Raw genomic sequence first — 18,322 nt, 5'->3', positions numbered from 1 at the left:
GAGTTGGACAGAGAACGATCTTAGAGGTGTGTTTTTTGTTGACTATGCACAGAACAAATGTAGATACGACAGGAGATAGAAAAATATTTGTCTTTTCTGAGAATTCTAATTCTAAAAGAAAGGAGTGTCGATGTCTAAAAATTTCCTGGAAATATTTATGTAGCAATACAACAATAGAAAAGATGAAAGCCAAGGCAATTAGACCAGAGAAAGAAATAAAAGGAATAAAAATAGGAAATGAAGAAGTCAAATTGTCATTATTTGCAGATGACATGATACTCTATATAGAAGACCCCAGGAACTCCACCAAAAGTCTTCTAGACTTAATAATCAAATTCAGTCAAGTAGCTGGATACAAGGTCAACACACAAAAATCAATAGCTTTCCTCTACACAAACAACAGACTCACTGAGAGAGAAATAGGGCAAACAACTCCTTTCACAATAGCATCCAAAAAGCTGAAATAGCTAGGAATCAACCTAACAAAAGAAATCAAAGACCTCTACTCTGAAAAGTATAGCACTTTGAAAAGAGAGATTGAAGATCATATCAGAAAATGGAAAGACATTCCTTGCTCCTGAGTAGGATGGATCAACATAGTGAAAATGGCCATACTCCCAAAACTGCTATATAGATTCAATGCAATTCCAATTGAAATCCCAGCAGCATATTTCATGGACCTTGAGAAAACAATCCAAAAATTCATTTGGAACAAGAAGAGAACCAGAATAGCAAAAGTAATCCTAGGTAACAGAGACATGGCAGGGGGTATTACAACCCCCAACTTGAAATTATACTACAAAACTACCATGATAAAAACAGCATGGTACTGGCAAAGAAAAAGACCTGAGGACCAGTGGAACAGATTAGAAGATGCAGAAACAACTCCAGATACACTCAGCCACCTCATCTTTGACAAAGGAACCAAACACCTTCACTGGAGGAAAGATAGCCTCTTTTATAAATGTTGCTGGAAAAATTGGGTTTCAACTTGCCAAAGACTAAAACTAGTCCTATATCTCTCACCATGCACTAAACTAAAATCAAAATGGATTAAAGATCTAAATATTAAAACAGAAATGCTGAACCAGCTGGAACAGAGGTTAGGTAGAACTCTTGAAGACATTGGTGTAGGAAAAGATTTTATGAACAAAACCTCAGTTGCCCATGGACTAGCACAAACAATCAACAAGTGGGATCTCTTCTTACTAAAAAGCTTCTGCACAACAAGAGAAACCACCAGCAGTGTGAAAGAGACAACCCACAATGTTGGAAACAATGTTCACCAGAGGTCCCTCAGACAAAGGTCTACTATCCCGAATCTATAAAGAACTTTAAAAAGCAGACCTCCCAAATTTAAAGACCAAATCCAAAAATGGGCATCTGAAATGAACAGACATTTCTCAGACAAAGAAGTAGAAATAGCAAATAAACATATGAAACAATGTTCAACATCACTGGTCATTCGAGAGATGCAGATGAAAACAACGCTCAGATTCCACTTCACTCCAGAAAGAATGGCTGCTATCAAGAAATCAACCAATAACAAATGCTGGCGGGGCTTTGGGGAAAGAGGAACCCTGCTCCACTGCTGGTGCCAGTGTAGATTGGAGCAACCACTGTGAAAATCAGTATGGAGATACCTCAAAGAACTAGGACTGGAAGTCCCATTTGACCCAGCTATTTCCCTGCTGGGGATCTTCCCCAAAGAATTAAAAGAATCATACCACAGTGATATTTGTGCACCCATGTTCATAGCAGCACAGTTTGTGATAGCTAAAACTTGGAAACAGCCCAAATGCCCATCAACTGGAGACTGGATCAAGAAAATGTGGTTTTTTAATAAAATGGAGTACTACTCAGCCATCAAAAATGATAAATTAGAGACATTTATTGCTAAATGGATGCACATTGAGGTGATACTCTTTAAGTGAAATAAATAGGACACGTGTAAATACCAAATAGTTTCTCTAGTGTGAGAAACTAAAAGTGTAAATAAGGACTAAAATGTGTAATATATAATGTGAAATAGGAAGAAACGAGGCGAAGGGGAAGTGGGAGGGGTAGGGGAACGGATAGAAGGGAATGGAATTAATATGAGAAAATGAAAAAATGGAAACAAAGTCTTTGTAAATAGGGAGGGATGGAGGGGTTGAAGGGAGGGGCAGGGAAGGGGGAAAAAATGAGACCCAAGAGAGATTATGTAAAGGTGCAGATTTCCAATAATGAATGTCATTATATTGTATGCCTAAAATGTACCAATGAAATAAAATTTTTTAAAAAATGGTGAAAGCAAAAGAAAAGAAGAAGGAAGGACAGAAGGAAAAAAGGGGAGAAGAAAAGAGAGGGTAAGGGAAGGGAAGGATAGAGGGAAGGGTGGAAGGAAGGAAGGCAGAAAAGAAAGGAAAGAAGGAAGGAAGGAGGGAGGAAAAGAGGGGTTGTGGAGATCGATGGAGATCAGCGCTTTGGCCAGGGTTGTCCTGAATTTGCTCAGAGCATGGAGCTCAGTTCCTAGATCCCGAGGGACCGGTTCCCTTTGGGCAAATGATTCTGCTTGATCAATGCCCTTAATAATCCACTAATAATGATTGTTTGGTATTTGGCTAGTGCCTATTATACATCTTACATAGCCTCATTCCCTGTCCTGAGAGTTGCTGTGTTGCCTGGAGAATTTCTGTACTTAACCATTTTTTTCATTTTTATGGAAAGAAGATAGATTAACAAAAATAAGCCATGGAATTTGCAAATTCTCAAGTGTCAGAGATAATATCTCTACTTGCACACCATGGTGTCCCCGTTGACTTGTGCAGTGCCTGGCACATAGCAGGTGCTCATTAAATATTTGGTGATGCATGAAAAGTGCTTATATGCATCTGGGGTCAGGTAAAGAAGAGCCTTCACCCAGGTGATTCAGATGATACATCTTTAATGAAGGACTACTTGGAGAAGGGTAAGCACAATTAAGGGACCAAGTGAGGGCTGCTGAGAAATCCAGGGACTAGCAACAGGGGAAGGCCATGGCCATTCCAAGGACTGCAGGAACAAAGGGGAGAAATAGCATATCTCAAGTCCAGTGGAGTCTGAGGCATGCTAAGAGGCTGTGTATGTGGAGGGACAGAATTACAGCTAGAGACCAGGCATAAAGGGTGGGAGAGAGGAAGGAAGAACTCTCCCTATGCTTCTCCTCTCCTGCTCGTTGCCCTTTGCAGGTGTCTCCTGTTGGCTGAATGCAGCTATACATCAGCTCATCCAGGGAGAGTGGTGGTGTAGTTATTAGAAGTCAGCTAATGAAACACAAAATAGGGCAGAGGAGGGAGGACACTTAAGGGAAGCAGATGGGAAAGAACCAGCACAAGGCTACCTCACTGGTGCACACGGAGTCCGAGGTCAGTTTCCGCAGGTTTACACCTGGGGTACTCTTTCAGGGGGCTCTGCTCTCTCTAATAATGCAACCAGGGGCTTCTGCATGGGAATTCATTCTTATCTTTCAGGGAAACAAGATTTCCTGTGGATAATATCCCAGTCTCTAGACTTCCTCCTTCCCTCTGAGAAAAAAACTGGAGCCTGTTGGCCTCCAGGGCATGAGGCTTGGCCCATCTGTTCCTCAGGCTTACTGCCCGATTGATAGGGAGATTACTAGGGCTGAAGTAGAATATTAGTCATTAACTAAGATACTGCAGCCTCCAAGTGAAAGTAGACTAATTATATGTGGCCTTGAGCAATGTCTTGCTAGAGCTGAGCCTCAGTTTCTCCAGCCATAAAGTAAAAAAAGAAATGGTCCAGAGACTTGATGTGAAGATGAATCAGTCTGTGCTGATAATATTTCTTGGGATTTTTTTTTGGGGGGGGGGGTGATATAAGTAATTATATTGATACACAAACAGAAATACTGCTGAAAACACATTGTGCAAAAGTCATAGCAAAACTTCCCACAGACATCTTACTATGAAGCAAACTCTCAAAGGAGCTGGAATATGTTGGAAGAGAGGAAAGAAAGAAAGAAAGAAAGGAGAGAGAGAGAGAGGGAGGGAGGGAGGAAGGAAGGAAGGAAAGAAAAAAGAAAGAAAGAAAGAGAGAGAGAAAGGGAGAAAGAGAAAGAGGAGAGAAAGAGAACAAGAGAAAGAGAAAGACAGAAAGAGAGAAAAAGACAGAAAGAGAGAGAAAGAAAGAGGAAAGAGAAAAAGACAGAGAGAGGGAAAGAGAAAGAAAAAGAGCGAGAAAGAGAAAGAATGAGAGAGAGAAAGGAAGAAAAAGAAAAAAAAGAAAGAAAGTACTCAGCATCCTAACCTTTCTCTAAAACAACAAACAACCTGGCACAAATGAAGCTTGAATCTCCTGGGGTACAAATTTCTAGAGGCATGACCTTTGGATATTAAGTAATTCCTGTGATGCCTGCTGTCTGGTTTTCAGGACATCTTTAACAAGAACTGTGTGGCTCCCAGTGCTCTGTACTCGCTAGGAACAATTCATACACCAAGGAGGCTTGGTCTCCAGATTTCTGCACAGTGACATTTCCATGGAACAACTCCTCTATCAGAGGCGAATGCCACACTAGCTTGTTAATCTGTTTACCAGGCTCTGTTTACCAAAAGGACACTTGCTGAACCAGTTGTGCATCAGGTCCCAGGACAAGGATGTGTTCTGTAGTTTATTCATCCTGTTCCTTCCTACTGTTTCAAGGAATTTGTAGGGATCATTTTTTTTGTCCTGAACATTCTGTAAAATTTCCATTTAATCCATTGCCCCTCAGATATGGACTCCTATACGCAAGGTAAAGGAGGATGAGGCCTTAAAGCTGTCTTTTCAAGGGTACCTGTCCTGAGTTTTCCATCAGGGAGTTCAGCTGAGTTGGGTTATTCATAGTGTGTGCTTTAAATGTAATTGACTTGTACCTATGAACCCCTCTGAAAGTCTTCCCAAGACCACTGACCAAGGCTAAGTATACCACTGAACATGAGTTTCACAAGCACTTTTCCCATGAAAGTATAAACATTTTATTTGGAAGTGTCTATAAGGTTTCCATTTAGATCATGTAATACCTCTTCTCCTCCACTTTTTTAAGAAATGATTTCCAGGGGCCGGGGATTTAGCTCAGTGGTTTCGCCACCTGCTGCGCAAGCACAAGGACCCAAGTTCAATCCCCAGTACCAAAAAAAAAAATGATTTCCAGTCTTGTGGTTTTAAAAATAAGGTGGCATGAGTTTTTAAAAGTTTCTTTTTAGTCCCTGTATTATCCTTTATTTACACTTAAAATAACTTTCTGGAAATTAACAAAACAATATCAAACCAATGCTAAATTGTCTGTGTATAATATCTAAAAAGAGCACTAGATTTCTTAATTTTGAATGTTGCTCCATCAAATGTTTCTAAGTTCCGGTTTGCAAAACTGATTTGCTTAAACCCATTAGAATGCACAAATACACCTTGACATTGTCCCATGTTTGAGCTCTGATTTTCTGGAATAGTGGAGATCTCCCTGGTCAGAACTCAGCTAGCTCTGATATTTTACTCCCTTGAGTTCTTCATCTGCAAAATACCAGGGCTAAACCAAGAGGTCTGTAAACCTCCTTCTGGCTATAAGTTTCCATGATTCTAATTTGGAGCTCCAATTTTCCCTCCTTATTAAAAATATTAAAATGTGAGAGTAAATGATAGCTGAGCGGGAGTGCATAATAGTTGGCTCCTGTGGGAGGACCATTTTGCTTGTTTACGTGAAAGGACTTGTAGTCTGATAACATAGCATTGGCCAACTAAACTCAAGAACCAGAAAGACACAGTTGGAACTCAAGGTATGTTGGCCCTGTCTTGCATGAAATAGTCAGTTACATATTCACAGAGACGGATGTGGAATTCTAGGAATAGAAGGAGACTAGGTTGACCGCAAGTGGCAGAGCTAGGAATCATAAAGAAGAGTGTATAAGGGAAATACACCAGAGGCTTTTTGGTCGGCTTTTATAATTAATATGCAATGTGTAATTTTAAATGCTATAAATGTATAATAAATAATTTTCTGGGTATATAATAATTTTGTCCTTTGTTCTTTTTATTGCTTAATGCCTCATAGTGCTGTGTTCTAAGGAGGAAGTCACTTAACACATGGGCTGGATAAACAGCTTGGTCAAGATGCCCTGGGTGTGTGGACCATAGTGGGTAGGGAGGATGGGAGAAATGGAATCAGAACTGTTTGCAGTGAAAGAGAGAGGCTCTGAGAGGGGCCCCAGTACAAGAGGGGACTGGGAAGGGACAGCAGCATAATTTGAGGCAGAGCACAGGGTAAGTGGGTCAGGCAGCAAAGATGTCCATTAAATGCTCAGACAAATTAGTAAAAATGCATGAAAGTGAGAAGCTGCTTAGGAACACTGTCATCCGTGCTTATCAAAAGGATCCAGAGAACGGAAAATTGATAGAGATGCCAACAACCCTGGCAAGTAAGGATTTGGAGACGAAGTGTTTTATTTCAAATCAGGGATTCAAAGTAAGAGTAAACAAGGAAGGAGTAAGGGATCCAAGCCTCAGAACTAACTGGATGGGCCAGGTAGCACAGAGATGTGGAATTTACCTAATCTGAGGATGACTTTCTACTCTGAAATGTTTGCCTTGGGTGTTGAGTTGAAGAGCTATTGGGAAGACGCTTAAGGGAAAGGCCCTGCACCCATGGGTTTAGATGAAAAACAAGCCAAATGGCCAGAAGTGTTTCCTAGCCTGAGTTCTCTGTTGTGTCATGAGTATGCGTATCTACTACTTTGGGAAGCATGGTTTATCCAAATCGTGACAAAACTTGCCTGCCAGACCCAGTCAGTGTCCCTTCCCCCAACAACACAAGGACCGATTTCAGCAAAAACTTCCCTCTCTCCGTAAAGGATGGCTGGCTGGTCTTTGTCACCAGATACTGATTTACAACACCTGGGCCCTGGCCAGGAGAGATGCCAGAACTGTATTTCTGCTCCGGGACAGGAGTCCAGTACTTAAAATGCCAGATTTGCAGCACTTTTAGAGTGAAGAGCATCCTGCCTTAAGTCTTGCTGCAGACATTTCAGGCCTTGAGAAAGACAGAAGCCCCTCAAGGAGTCTGAGTTATCTCAAAGGCTGGAGGCCAGAAGAGGCTGCAGCTCTCAGTTCAGAGTAACAATTCCCCGCCAAGGGGTGGAGAACCCGTTTCCACAAGGTCTGATGATCACCCTCCTCTCTTCCCCGTGTCTCCTAAGGGAGAAACGTGAGGGGCTCCTCGTGGGGTTCCCAGACCAGCTCTCAGCTCCAGGGGCTAAGTGGGCTTCACTGTATGAAGAGAGTAAGTGTTTATGATCAGATTCCAGGACCTCTAGTGAAACCTCCATGCAAGTTCTTTTCTTTCAATTACATCCTAATTTCAAGGGCACTTGCTCTCAAAACTTTGGAATCAGGATTCCTACATTACCTTTAAAAGGTAGTAAGCTTTTGCTTATATGAATTATAAATTGATATTTATTCATTAGAACAGTATAATTTTAAGACATTTAGTAATTTATTTAGAACTAACAAAATCGATACGTTACATATTTTTATGAAAAATAACTTTTCAAAACATTTTATGAGAAGAGGGGCAATGCTCTACATTTCAGCAACACACCATAATGTCTAGTTTAACAGAACACAGCTGGATTTTTATATCTGCTTCTGCATTCCATTTCCTGTGATATGTTGCTTTGGTTAAAGATGTATATGAAGAAGGTCTGGAGATGTAGTTCCGTGGTGGAGTGCTTGCCTAGTATCAGACCCTGGGCTCCATCCCCAGCCCTGAAAAAGAAAAAACCCCGAGAACTATATATTTAAAAAACCCAACATCACACAGACATTATTTAGAAAAGGAATATATTAATAGTCTTTTCAGGTAATTGTGGGTAGCCTTCTTTGATGAGTGGTAGCTTAAAAGTCACTTACAGTGTGAAATCTGAAACCATCATCCATCAACTTTTCCTACTCTCTTGCATTAAATTCATTGATTTATTTTGTACTTTGAGTGAATCTTATACTACAGCATGATTTAATAACATTATGTTTTGGTCATTTGGAAAATGTTGCTTTGTTGAGTTGTGCAGGGGTCTTGTTTGGTTTCGCCAGTACTGCAGACTCCACCAAGGTCTAAATACTGAGCCACCATCCTCCCCTTACTCCCTACCCACCTTTTACAATTTTGAAAGAGCGTCTTACTAAGTTCCTGAAGTTGCCCAGATAAGGGTCCACTCCCAGAGTGCTGGGCTTACAGGTGTGTGCCCGGATTAGTTATGCACATTTTCCAAAATGTTGGCACTACATCAAAAATTCACATTTGCTAATGTCACCATGGATCTCTATCAAAAAAATCTTCTAAGTGTTAAGAAGCTGTTAAACTCATGGTGGTGGATACAAGTTATCTCAAATTCTAATTTTCACCTGCATGCGCAAATATTATCATTGCCAAAAATTCATATGCATTGTTTTCCTTGAAATTACAGGCTCACTTCATTCACTCTTGTGAGAAATACTCAAGTCTAAGTTTTTCTGTCATCCTTTCAAGTAAATATGTCTATTTCAAACAATAGCATGGGTGATTTTCCTTTAGACGACTGATAAAATTCAGTATGCAATGGAAGTGATTTCTATGTATCTACTACTTTGTCTCAAACAATATTCAAAAGTCTTGTCCCCAAGGGTTGAGATTTACTAAAATTAATAACTTTTGTTGCTCCATCAATGACACTCGTAAAGGGACTTTATTTCTTATTTTATTTCTCTGAGTGGCAAAGAAGAGAAAGACTCTTAATACATTTTTGGTGCTCCTACCTCAACTGGTGCCACAGCGCCAGCATGTTACCCACCAGAGTTCTGGCATCTTCAGTGCAAATGTCAAGATAAAAGGGCAAATAACATCTTAGTATTGCTATGAAAATAGTTTTGACCCTGTGGGCCCCTCTGCAGCACACACACTCTCCTAAGGATGTGTTCCCTCTGTCTACTCAACTGGAGTGATACTTGGGCATAAGTGGAGTTCACACTTGTTGAAAGTGAGTGCTTAGGAAACATCTTACAATGGACAATTTTGAGAAAGTCTATTTTAATCTTACCTGGGAGAGGGATGTAGTTGGGTAGTGAGAATACTATAATTATTTAGATACAATATGGTCTTGAAAGCCTGATCCTTGGGAGTGAATCAAATAGAATATTCCAATCTGATAGCTATGGTCAACATGAATCCCAGGTAATGATTCATGGGTAGGTGTACCCAAAATTATTTATTCTATTTTGACTTTGAAATCCACTGTAGTAGCCTCCAGTATTTATCTTCCTCATATTCTAGGCTAGTCTAACATCAAAATTAGTTTGTGCTCCCTGAACGTACAGCAATTGTGGGTGAGATGGAAATGACCTTGAAGACTGTTTTGTAGCACAGACACCAACCTGAGATTTAAGCAGAAAATGTTCTGTCCTTATTTCCATTTTCTATTGTTATGGACTATTTCAAATAATCTTTGGAAAGGTGGAGGTACGAATAAATTCAATTTTAAAAATGCTTTCGGCTGTTGATAAAACACCTGTGTAATTAAAAGTTGACAGCATTTGCCTGCATGCCTTTAAAAGGTCGCAGGAAATGTACTCTGCTTTGAGGAAAGGCCTAAAGTGTGCTTTCAATTATAATGTACTAAACGTTGTGAAGAGTCATAGCAATTCAGGAAAAGGTGGTGGTGTGTCTATGCAGAGTAATAATCTTCAACATCCTAGCCAGAGGTTTGGGAGGGAGGAGCAGCAGTGTGGTAATGTGACCATTATCTTTACACCCCCATGTTAGGTGTAAAGATCCTACAGAGCTGGGGTAATGGATGAACTCTGATTTACCATTCATAAATTAATTTCAAGCTTACTGCTACCAACAATAGTGTAAATCAGGGAAAGTTGATTTTGATCTGAGTTAAAAGATGGTTCTACTTCAAATTATAATGCAGAGGAACGTAACAAGCAGTTTAAAAAAGCATTTGAAGAACTTTAAGTGAATAATCTGTTGTAAACGTAACTCCTCCCTCTTTTGGTTTTAGATTGAATTCAAGCACGTGTTTAAATTTTGATTCAGATAGCATTACTTCATGCTGGGAACTAGAAATTGGGCGGGGGGGAGGGACGGATTTATCCTGAAATTCTAGTCACTGGAAGATGTCATTTGAGGGACACAGTACCCTTTAAGCTTCTCTAATAAAAGTACACAATAGAAAGCCTTATTGTCATTTTTGAAGAGGGTTCCCTGAACTCTAACCCCCATGGCTTTTCTTAACACTTTGGGAAATTTCTAAGTCAAAATCTCAAAGAGGCATTAGTTACTCATGTCAACTTATAGAGTGTCATTTTAATGTTCTGTATCTTCACTGTGCCTCCACCTTCTTTCATGAAAAAGTCTATTTAAAAATTGGTAGGAAAATATTTAACATAATAAGATGATGAGTCAGAGTTTTTAAAAAGCTCAAAAGGGAAGATGTAGTTAAATAATGCACCTTTTTATTTTTTAGCAACATCTGACTCATGACATATAATGTATTCTGCTAAGTTGAAAGTTTCCTCTTACAAAGAGAGTTTTATGAAACAGCTCTTCTTCAGACAATTTTTTTTTACTTCAATTATAGTAGCAGGTTCTGGAGTTTAAATCATTAACAACCCCTGAGTGAACTTCTATCCAAATGACTGCAAGTCACAAAGAGAACAGTCCTTTATCACCAAGAACCTTTTGTGTTGAGTGAAACCAGTACTTTTCTGTTTTTCCCCCTTTATGTCTCCCTTTGAAGCAAGATGTGTGATTTGTAAGGTAATGAAAGTCTATCAGTTAATGAAAACTGCTATATTGAGTTCATAACATACTGGAAATGCTTCAGGGTAAACTTCATATACCTGCATTACAGCAAGGAAAAAAGCAAATTCCAGAAGTCAAGGTTGTTGTGTGCACTCTAGGAGTATCATGTAGCAGTTAAATCAGCCATCAGGGGTGAGCTAATCTTATTTTCCCCCCCTTTGTCAAGGATCTGTAATTTTCATTTCAGCAACATTTTTCAAGCGTTAACTCCATCGGACTCTCCAAAAAACGGGGCATTACTCAATCCAGTTATTGATGACTCCCTGTTATCTTTTAATTTTTTAAGGCTTATTTTTATTGGAACGTTCTTGGAGAGTGTGTGGGAGGGTGTAACCTCCAGACTCAAGGAGATGGGGTGAGGCAGTGACACTCTTAGTGACAAAAACCCGATGAATTTTACACAGAGCAAAATGTAGTTGAATAAACAAAAGAAAGTGAAGAGAAGGATCTATTCCCTTTTTGAAAAAAAATCAGTAAAATCATGAACGAATCGTTGTTTAAAGAGTGGGAAAAACTTTTCCCCCTTTAGGTCTGGCGACTTAGCGGGATAAATTCGCAGAACTCCATCCCACCCCCGCACGCGCGCCCCCCATTCTTTCCAGACAGCGCGGCTGTAAATCCGAGGCTGGGTCCGCCCTGGGAGCCTTAGGGCACCTTCCTCTATGCTGCGTGTGTGTGTGTGTGTGTGTGTGTGTGTGTGTGTGTAGCGCTCGCTCTTTCCCTCAGTCCGTGCCTCTGTGTGTGTGTGTGTGTGTGTGACAGAGAGCGCGAGAGGAGAGAGAGAGCGAGAAAGAGAGAGAGAGCGCGCGAGCGAGCAAGAGCGCGAGCTGTGTGAGCTGCGCTGCCGCCGCCGCTGCCCTTTGATCCCGACATTAGTGTTAGGGGCTCGGAGACACAGAGCGCGGCCATAGACACCGCCGCACCGGCGCTCATTTATTTATACCTCCCATCACACGCCAGCACAGGACACACACACACTCACACCTATTAGATCCGTTTCCATTGAAGAATATTACGCTCGGGGACAAGCCAGGTGCACGACCAAAAATTAAAAAAAAAAAAAAAAAAGGAAAAAAAAAAAGAAAGAAAAGAAGAAAACCCCTCTTCTGGCTCCAGGAAACAAGCTTCAACCCATTGCACACACCGGAGAGAAGGGGTTTCCCCCTGTCCGCCCGCCCGCCCCCCAACTACCTCCCCGCTCCTGCCAGTGTCTGCCTCTCTGCCCCCACGGGGGTTTATTTGATCTCACATTAACCAAGGAGGAGAATGTGAGAAAAGGGGGAAAATGCCCAGGAGGAAGCAGGAGCAGCCCAAGCGCCTTCCCTCACGTAAGTCATCCCTTCTCCACCTCCTCTCGTGCCATTTTCTCGCCCTCCCTCTCCTCTTTCCCCTCCGCAGCCTCCTCCGTTGTTTTCTGCATTAGTTTAGGGTTACAGAGGTGAAACTGACAAAGACACAGCCCGGGTTACTCCTCGTTTAGGTCTATGCTGAGGCAGCCATGTTGGTGATGATCAGCCCCGTGCCCTTTCTATTCTCTCTCTCTTTTTCTTTCTTTCTCTCACCCCCCTCCTCTTTTTCCTTGAGATCGGGCTTTTCCCCCTCTCCCTCCTCCTCCCCCTCCTCACTCCGGGTTGCTGGGGGAGGGGGCGCGAGCGGGGAGGAGGGGAGTAGTGTGGATGCCGGGGTTTTCACCGGGGGTTGGGGGAGGTCGGAATCTTTAAAAAAAGAAAAAAATTCCTCGTGGATCCCAGCGCCCGAGGGTGCGGGGTCGGGGCGCGCGGAGGGCCGAGGGCCGTGACATGGCGTTTGGGGGTGTCGGGCGCGGGCGCGCGGCCGCCCGCTGGGTAGGGGGCCGGGGAGAGGTCCGTCTCCGGCTAAAGGTTGCGCCGGGGTTGGTCGGCCCCGGAGCCGCCAGCAGCTGGAGCAGGAGGCGGAGGTGGAGGCGGCGGCGGCGGCGGGAGTCGGGGGCGGGCGGGCGAGGCGGGAGCGGCCGGGGAGGGTGTGGGGGCACCGCACACAGACACGGGCGCACACGCGCCGCCGGGCGGCTAGCTCTCGCCGCGCTGGGCGCCGGGCGCGGGGCGGCGGGGCGGTCGGGTGGGGGGCGAGGCCGGGCAGCGGCGGGCGGATGTGGGGTGCGGGAGCCGCGCCGAGGCGGAGGCTGGAGGCAGGAGGCAGGGCGGCTCGCGGCGCGAGGTCCCTGCAGAACGGCGGGGAGGGAGGAGCAGGGCTGCCGGCCGCAATCAAATGCGGGGTCAGTGGGAGCAGACGGAGCCGGGCGAGACTCGGCTCGGGCTCCCCGACCCCCCTTCCCGGGAGCCCGAGCAGAGTCCAGGACTAAAGTGCATCCCGGCCCTCCCCGGCGGCGGCCACGCACGCCAACTGGAGACGCACACCCGCCGGCCCGGCCGGGCCCCCTGCCCCTCCTCCACCGCGCCCCGTCCCCCGCCCTACGCCCTCCCTCGCGCCGTTCTTTGCGAGACTCTTTAACTTTTCCCCCACTCCCTCTCGGCTCCCCGCGCCCCCCTAATCCCTCTCCGCGCCGTGAGCGTGCCGAGATGCTGCTAAAGCTAAAAGTGAAGGAGAAAGAAGCAACTAAAAATATCCCCCGGGGCCGCCCGGCTCCTTGAATGCAGGGAAGAGGGGGCAGGGGAGAAGGCGCGGGGCGGGGTGACGGGAGGAGGGGACGCGGGAGGCGCCGGAGGGAGGAGGGAGGGGTCGGGGGAGACGGAGGGTCAATTTCTCCCCGCTCCCCCTCCGCCGGAGGGCTTGGCGCTGCCGGGAGCCCGATCCTGCAAAACCCGGGCTGGGGGCGGGAGCGGAGCCGGAGCGCCCGAGTGTCAGGCCGACGTGGTCGGTCACCTGAAGTTCACGGAGGGTGGGGGAAGGGTTAAGGTTATGGTGTCTCGGCTCCGGGCGTGTGTGTGTGTGAGTGTGTGAGAGTGTGTGCGCGTTTCCGCTGCAGACAGCAAGCGATCGATCTCCCCCTCGCGAAATATCCGCGGCGGTGCCTGCCCGGGGGACCGGGAGAGGGGGCGCGGGCTGCCCCCTGCCACTCGGTGCAGGCCGCGGCCGGAGTGGCGAGCAAGGGCACTTGCGAGGCCGACCGCTCCGCAAACATTCCTCTTTCTTTCCCTTTCCCGGTACGCAGGGAGTCGACGCACAGGGCTTGGGTTGTGCTTTTTTCCCCTTCCTTTAAAAAAAATAAAAATAAAAATGCCCCTGTGCAGTCCTTTCTTCGCCTGCCCGCTAGAGGTTCTGAGGATCATATCACATATGTAATATATATGCACATAAAATCACTCGCAGGCGGCTGCGTGTGTAGGGAAATTCTGTGCGAGGAGGAGAAGGAGGAGGAGGTGGCGGCGAAGGCGGGGAGGGCGAGCGGGAGGCTCCGCGCTGCGATTCACAGCAAACTCGTGGCGGTCGGTGGGCGAGCGCGCGTGCACAGGGCCGGCCCTACGGGGTGCGGGCCCCCGAGGGGCGCGGACGGCGGGAGCGGGACCGGGGCGGGGAGGCTCACCCTGCTCGGACTAAATGGGCTTCAGTGTTCTCCGCGAACTTGCCCTTAGATGGCAACTTTGGGAGCGGATGAGCTTGTGTGCGAAACGCGGGGCGGTGAGGTTATGTGGTCATTTTCCTTTCTTCTCGTCCCCCCTGCCTAAAAAGAAATGTTGGCGGGGTTCGAGGGAGGGTGGGAGAGGAGAAGGGATTCATCTGTTCGGGCGGTGACGGAGAGGGAACGCCGTCCCTGCCCTGGTGTGTGGCACGGCGGGGCAGCTGCAGTCTGCCCTGCCGGTGACCTTGACCCTGACCTCGGGCGACTACCCTCGCGTCTGAGAGGAAATTCAGGCTCCATTTTAGCTCGGGCGCCTGGTGGGCCTCTCCCGCGCGTCGGTGCCCGGTGACTAAGTTGTATTTTGACAGTGAGTTCTCCCGTCCTGTTCTCTTAATTGAATACTGTTACCCACTCACTTAAAAAAAAAAAAAAATCCCCTCCCCTTTCCGCTCACAGAAGGCCACTTTTACCGAAGTAAGAAGCAATTTCCCTTTGGAGACGGCATAAAGGTCCCTCCCATTTTTTTTTTTTTTTTAAGGGAAACCTTAATTGGCAAAGCTTTCCCACTTACCTTTGCATTAAATGGGTTTTTGTGGAATGTATTGTGCCTGTTGTAAGCCGGGGTTTACACATGTTTTATAAGCAATTTGCATTTGGACTAAGCAATTTCTGAGCAAATGTGTATTTGCAGCTCAGTCACAGTAACCCAGGGCTTGCTAAGTGAGTCTTGGAGAAACTTGCAAGTGTTGTCTGCGCGTAATAAATATTGACTTGGATAAAAATTAGTGTTAATTTCCACTTAATATAGAATACAGTTGTAGTCTTAAATCCCAGTTATAATGATAAACTCTGTTTATGTGTAAGGGAAGTTTTTTTCTTTCCCTGGAGAACAGCGTTCTGTCACAGTCAAAGTTACCTGATAGACGCTATCCCAGGGTTTTAAGTTATATAGGGGCCGATTTAAAAGTTGACCCTATATGAAAGGAATGGTGTATATAATGTGTTGGGGGTAGGAAAAGGGGAATGAGCCGAAGTGAATTGGTTTTAGAGCCTGAGAGATGTCCTGCATAAATACAACAGTGGTTAAAGCCACCATTGATATGTTGTCTTACGAAGCCATAGTACCTGGAAACACATTTAAAGAGTAAATTACAATATACTATTACAATATAATATTTAAAAAAAAAAAAAAGGAAACTTGCCAGAGCTGAATGCATAAAAAATTCCGAATGCTTTCCTCTTCCTCTTAGGGTCCTTTTTGCCTCTACAGCCCCCCACCAACAGTATGACTAAAGATTTTAAAGTATAAAACCGTTATTACTTAGGGACCTGGTGTTGAATCTGTTTCTCTTATTAAATATAATACTAGCCAGGTACATTCTGGATCTACCAAGTCCACAGACCTCCCACTCGGCAGCACAGACGCTGGTGAATCTGAAGTCCCACCCTAAGTGGATTAGTCCTGGAAATCCAGACTAGCTCTTGGTATTATCTGATACCAAGTCTGGGGTGAGCCTCAGCCCCTGGCACGGAGTCCCAGCAATTCCCCAGGCTGGGCTCAGACCTGCTAAGGTTTCCTAGCTCCTTCTGTTCATTTAGACACCCATGGGACCATTGAGAACCGAATTAGCTTTGGAGATGGGCAAGCCTTTAACCTGACACTACTAACCCAAGCTTTGGGTTTCTGATTTAAAATTCTACACAGTCATTTCCTCCTAGGCCTCTGAAGTGTGTGTGTGTGTGTGTGTGTTTGTGTGTGTGTGTGGGTGTGTGTGTGTGGTTACAGGGGCCTTGTATATATGCAAGGGAAAATAAATGACCTGTCCTATAGAGTTGAATGGTGAACCTGCTGTGTACAGATCATAAAGAAGTTCTGTCTTGACCTTTGGAGGTACCCGCCATCAAACGTATTAAACCTACATTATTTTTGAGGGGTGGTCTTAAAAATTATAATTCAAAATTAAGCCTCTATTTCTTAGCTTAGAGCAATAGTGAATCATTTGAGGATTTACATATGACTCTGCTAATGCTGATGGCTCTTTTGCAAAAGTTTTTTCTATTAACGTTACATTCAATAAAATATTTTAGAGGTCCATGTGGCTATCTTTAGCAGGATCCTGAACTACCTAAAAATGTTTGTCAGGCTAAGAAAGAGGAACTAATTCTGTGGCTGTTGGCTAGGCGTAGGTCTAGACACTTTGTGAACATTATTACATTTAGGATCACAAATGGATGAGGAAAAATATAAGGAAGAACTTTATTGGGTATTACATCAGTAAATCCTTTTGGCCTTGGTGATCAGCTCTTTTAAGATTTCCTCATTAGCATCAGCTTAGCCACAAACTTGTTTGAGTTTAGATCCTGGTGTATTTATCATTGGATATTTGGCTGATGCTTATTTGTTAGGAGGAGCGCAAAGGGAATTGATAAAACAGTTGTTTTATTATTCCAGTATTTTTACTGTTTATTCAGTCGTGGATTAAGACTAGAACAGGTTATTGTATTCTTTATTAACAGAACTTTGAAAAAATTCTGTCTTGCTTTGTAGTAAAATTGGGAACCAGAATGACTGGAAAACATGCAGGAACCTTCATTTAAAAAAATTTTACAAGTGTTTTTCTGACTGATGAAAGAGAAGGGCTAAAAGACTTAACTCTTTCCTCTTATTTATTATTATTAATTTTTGCAGTGACCAGACCGTACTTCCTGACTAACCATGGCAGGAATCGCATGGGGAAAATTTTCAGTCGGAAGCAGCAAAATATTTCACTGCTCTTGTCAGCCAGGCCTAATGATTTCAGGGTACCAGGTAGCAGTCTAGGTTGGTGCTGGGTAATACTGCCTGTCTGTTCTTGGAAAAAAACATCCTTGTATTCCTGATACAGAAAGGAGGGAATTGCTGCGATTTCCCTGTTAAAATAAGAAAGATAGCTCAAAAAAATCACATTCCTGCTAATGCTTCAAAATAGTTTCTAATAAAAAAACCTGATTTTTAATTTATCTGTGCTGTCATCCCACTCTGGAGGTGACACAGCTGGTGTGAGTTGACCAGTCTCTGCACAAAGTGTTAATAAATCATGCTGGAGAAGTATAAATTGGACAGCTTTCGGCTAGTGTTGGAGCTTGCTGTGCATTTGGCATTTTCGAGTCTTTGAATGGCAACTATTAGGAGAGTTCCAAGGGAGGTGTAGAAATTTCTGTTTTGGGAGGCTTGTAAAATTAGACATGGGAGTGTGTGTTGGTGGAATAACCAGGCAAAATTGTCCTGGGGTCAAAGGCTGGTTTAAAATATAAGGAGTCCTACTACTATCAACATGTTCTTGTGGGAAAAGCTGAATTAGAACTATATGGGCTGGATTGATAAACGACTTAGCAATCCCAGTGGTTTGGGTTCAGATCATGTCTGGATGAGTTAGTTTCACAGAAGAGAAAAGCTCTCATTCAGGTCACTAACTGTGGTCACTTAGATGTAAATATCTTTAGACTCAAAGATAGCACCTGATGAGCAGGGGCCTCAATCCATTTAGGCTGCTGCAACAAAATACCTCAGGTTGAGTAATTTATAAACAGTAGAAATTTATTGCTCACAGTTCTGGAAGCTGGGAAGTCTCAGATCAAAGTGACTGTAGATTCAGTGTCTGGTGAGGGCTCCATCTCTGCTTTACCTCAGCACCTTCTCACTTGGTACCTTCCCCAGGGAGGAAGCAGCTATGGAGCTTCTAGGACCTCTTTTATAAAGGCACTAATCTTATTTTTCAAGCTTCTGTTTTGGTGACCCGATCACCCCTCAAAGCCTGCACCTATTAATAGGGTCACTTGGGTGATTACGTGAACTTTAGGGGAGACAGACATTCAGATCGAAGTGAAAGAAAGGTATGAAGGAAATGACGGAGGAGCCCACTTCAGATGTGCAC

General features: G+C 44.2%; 1 protein-coding gene across 10 annotated transcripts in view; it reads left to right on the top strand.

The window, feature by feature from the left end:
- Window positions 1-11,529: 11,529 nt before the first annotated feature.
- Znf827 (zinc finger protein 827) overlaps window positions 11,530-18,322 on the top strand; it is a 167,012-nt gene continuing 160,219 nt past the window's right edge. For 3 of the 10 annotated variants that reach the window (XM_013067124.3, XM_013067126.3, XM_087193347.1), the window contains exon 1: window positions 11,556-12,177. In XM_013067124.3, coding sequence (XP_012922578.1) covers window positions 12,135-12,177 — 43 coding nt within the window. In that variant the 5' untranslated portion in view covers window positions 11,556-12,134. Of the gene's footprint in view, window positions 12,178-18,322 lie in introns of all 10 variants that reach the window. The other 7 variants (XM_004868919.4, XM_021247679.2, XM_013067125.3 and 4 more) reach the window with 4 other exon arrangements.

The sequence above is a fragment of the Heterocephalus glaber genome, unplaced genomic scaffold, assembly GCF_053883595.1.
Source record: "Heterocephalus glaber isolate CG9 unplaced genomic scaffold, H.glaber_assembly_v1.0 deba00001587, whole genome shotgun sequence".
Classification (NCBI taxonomy): Eukaryota; Metazoa; Chordata; class Mammalia; order Rodentia; family Bathyergidae; genus Heterocephalus; species Heterocephalus glaber.
Note: the sequence above shows the minus strand (reverse complement) of the source record. Positions and strands in the feature narration are given on the sequence as shown.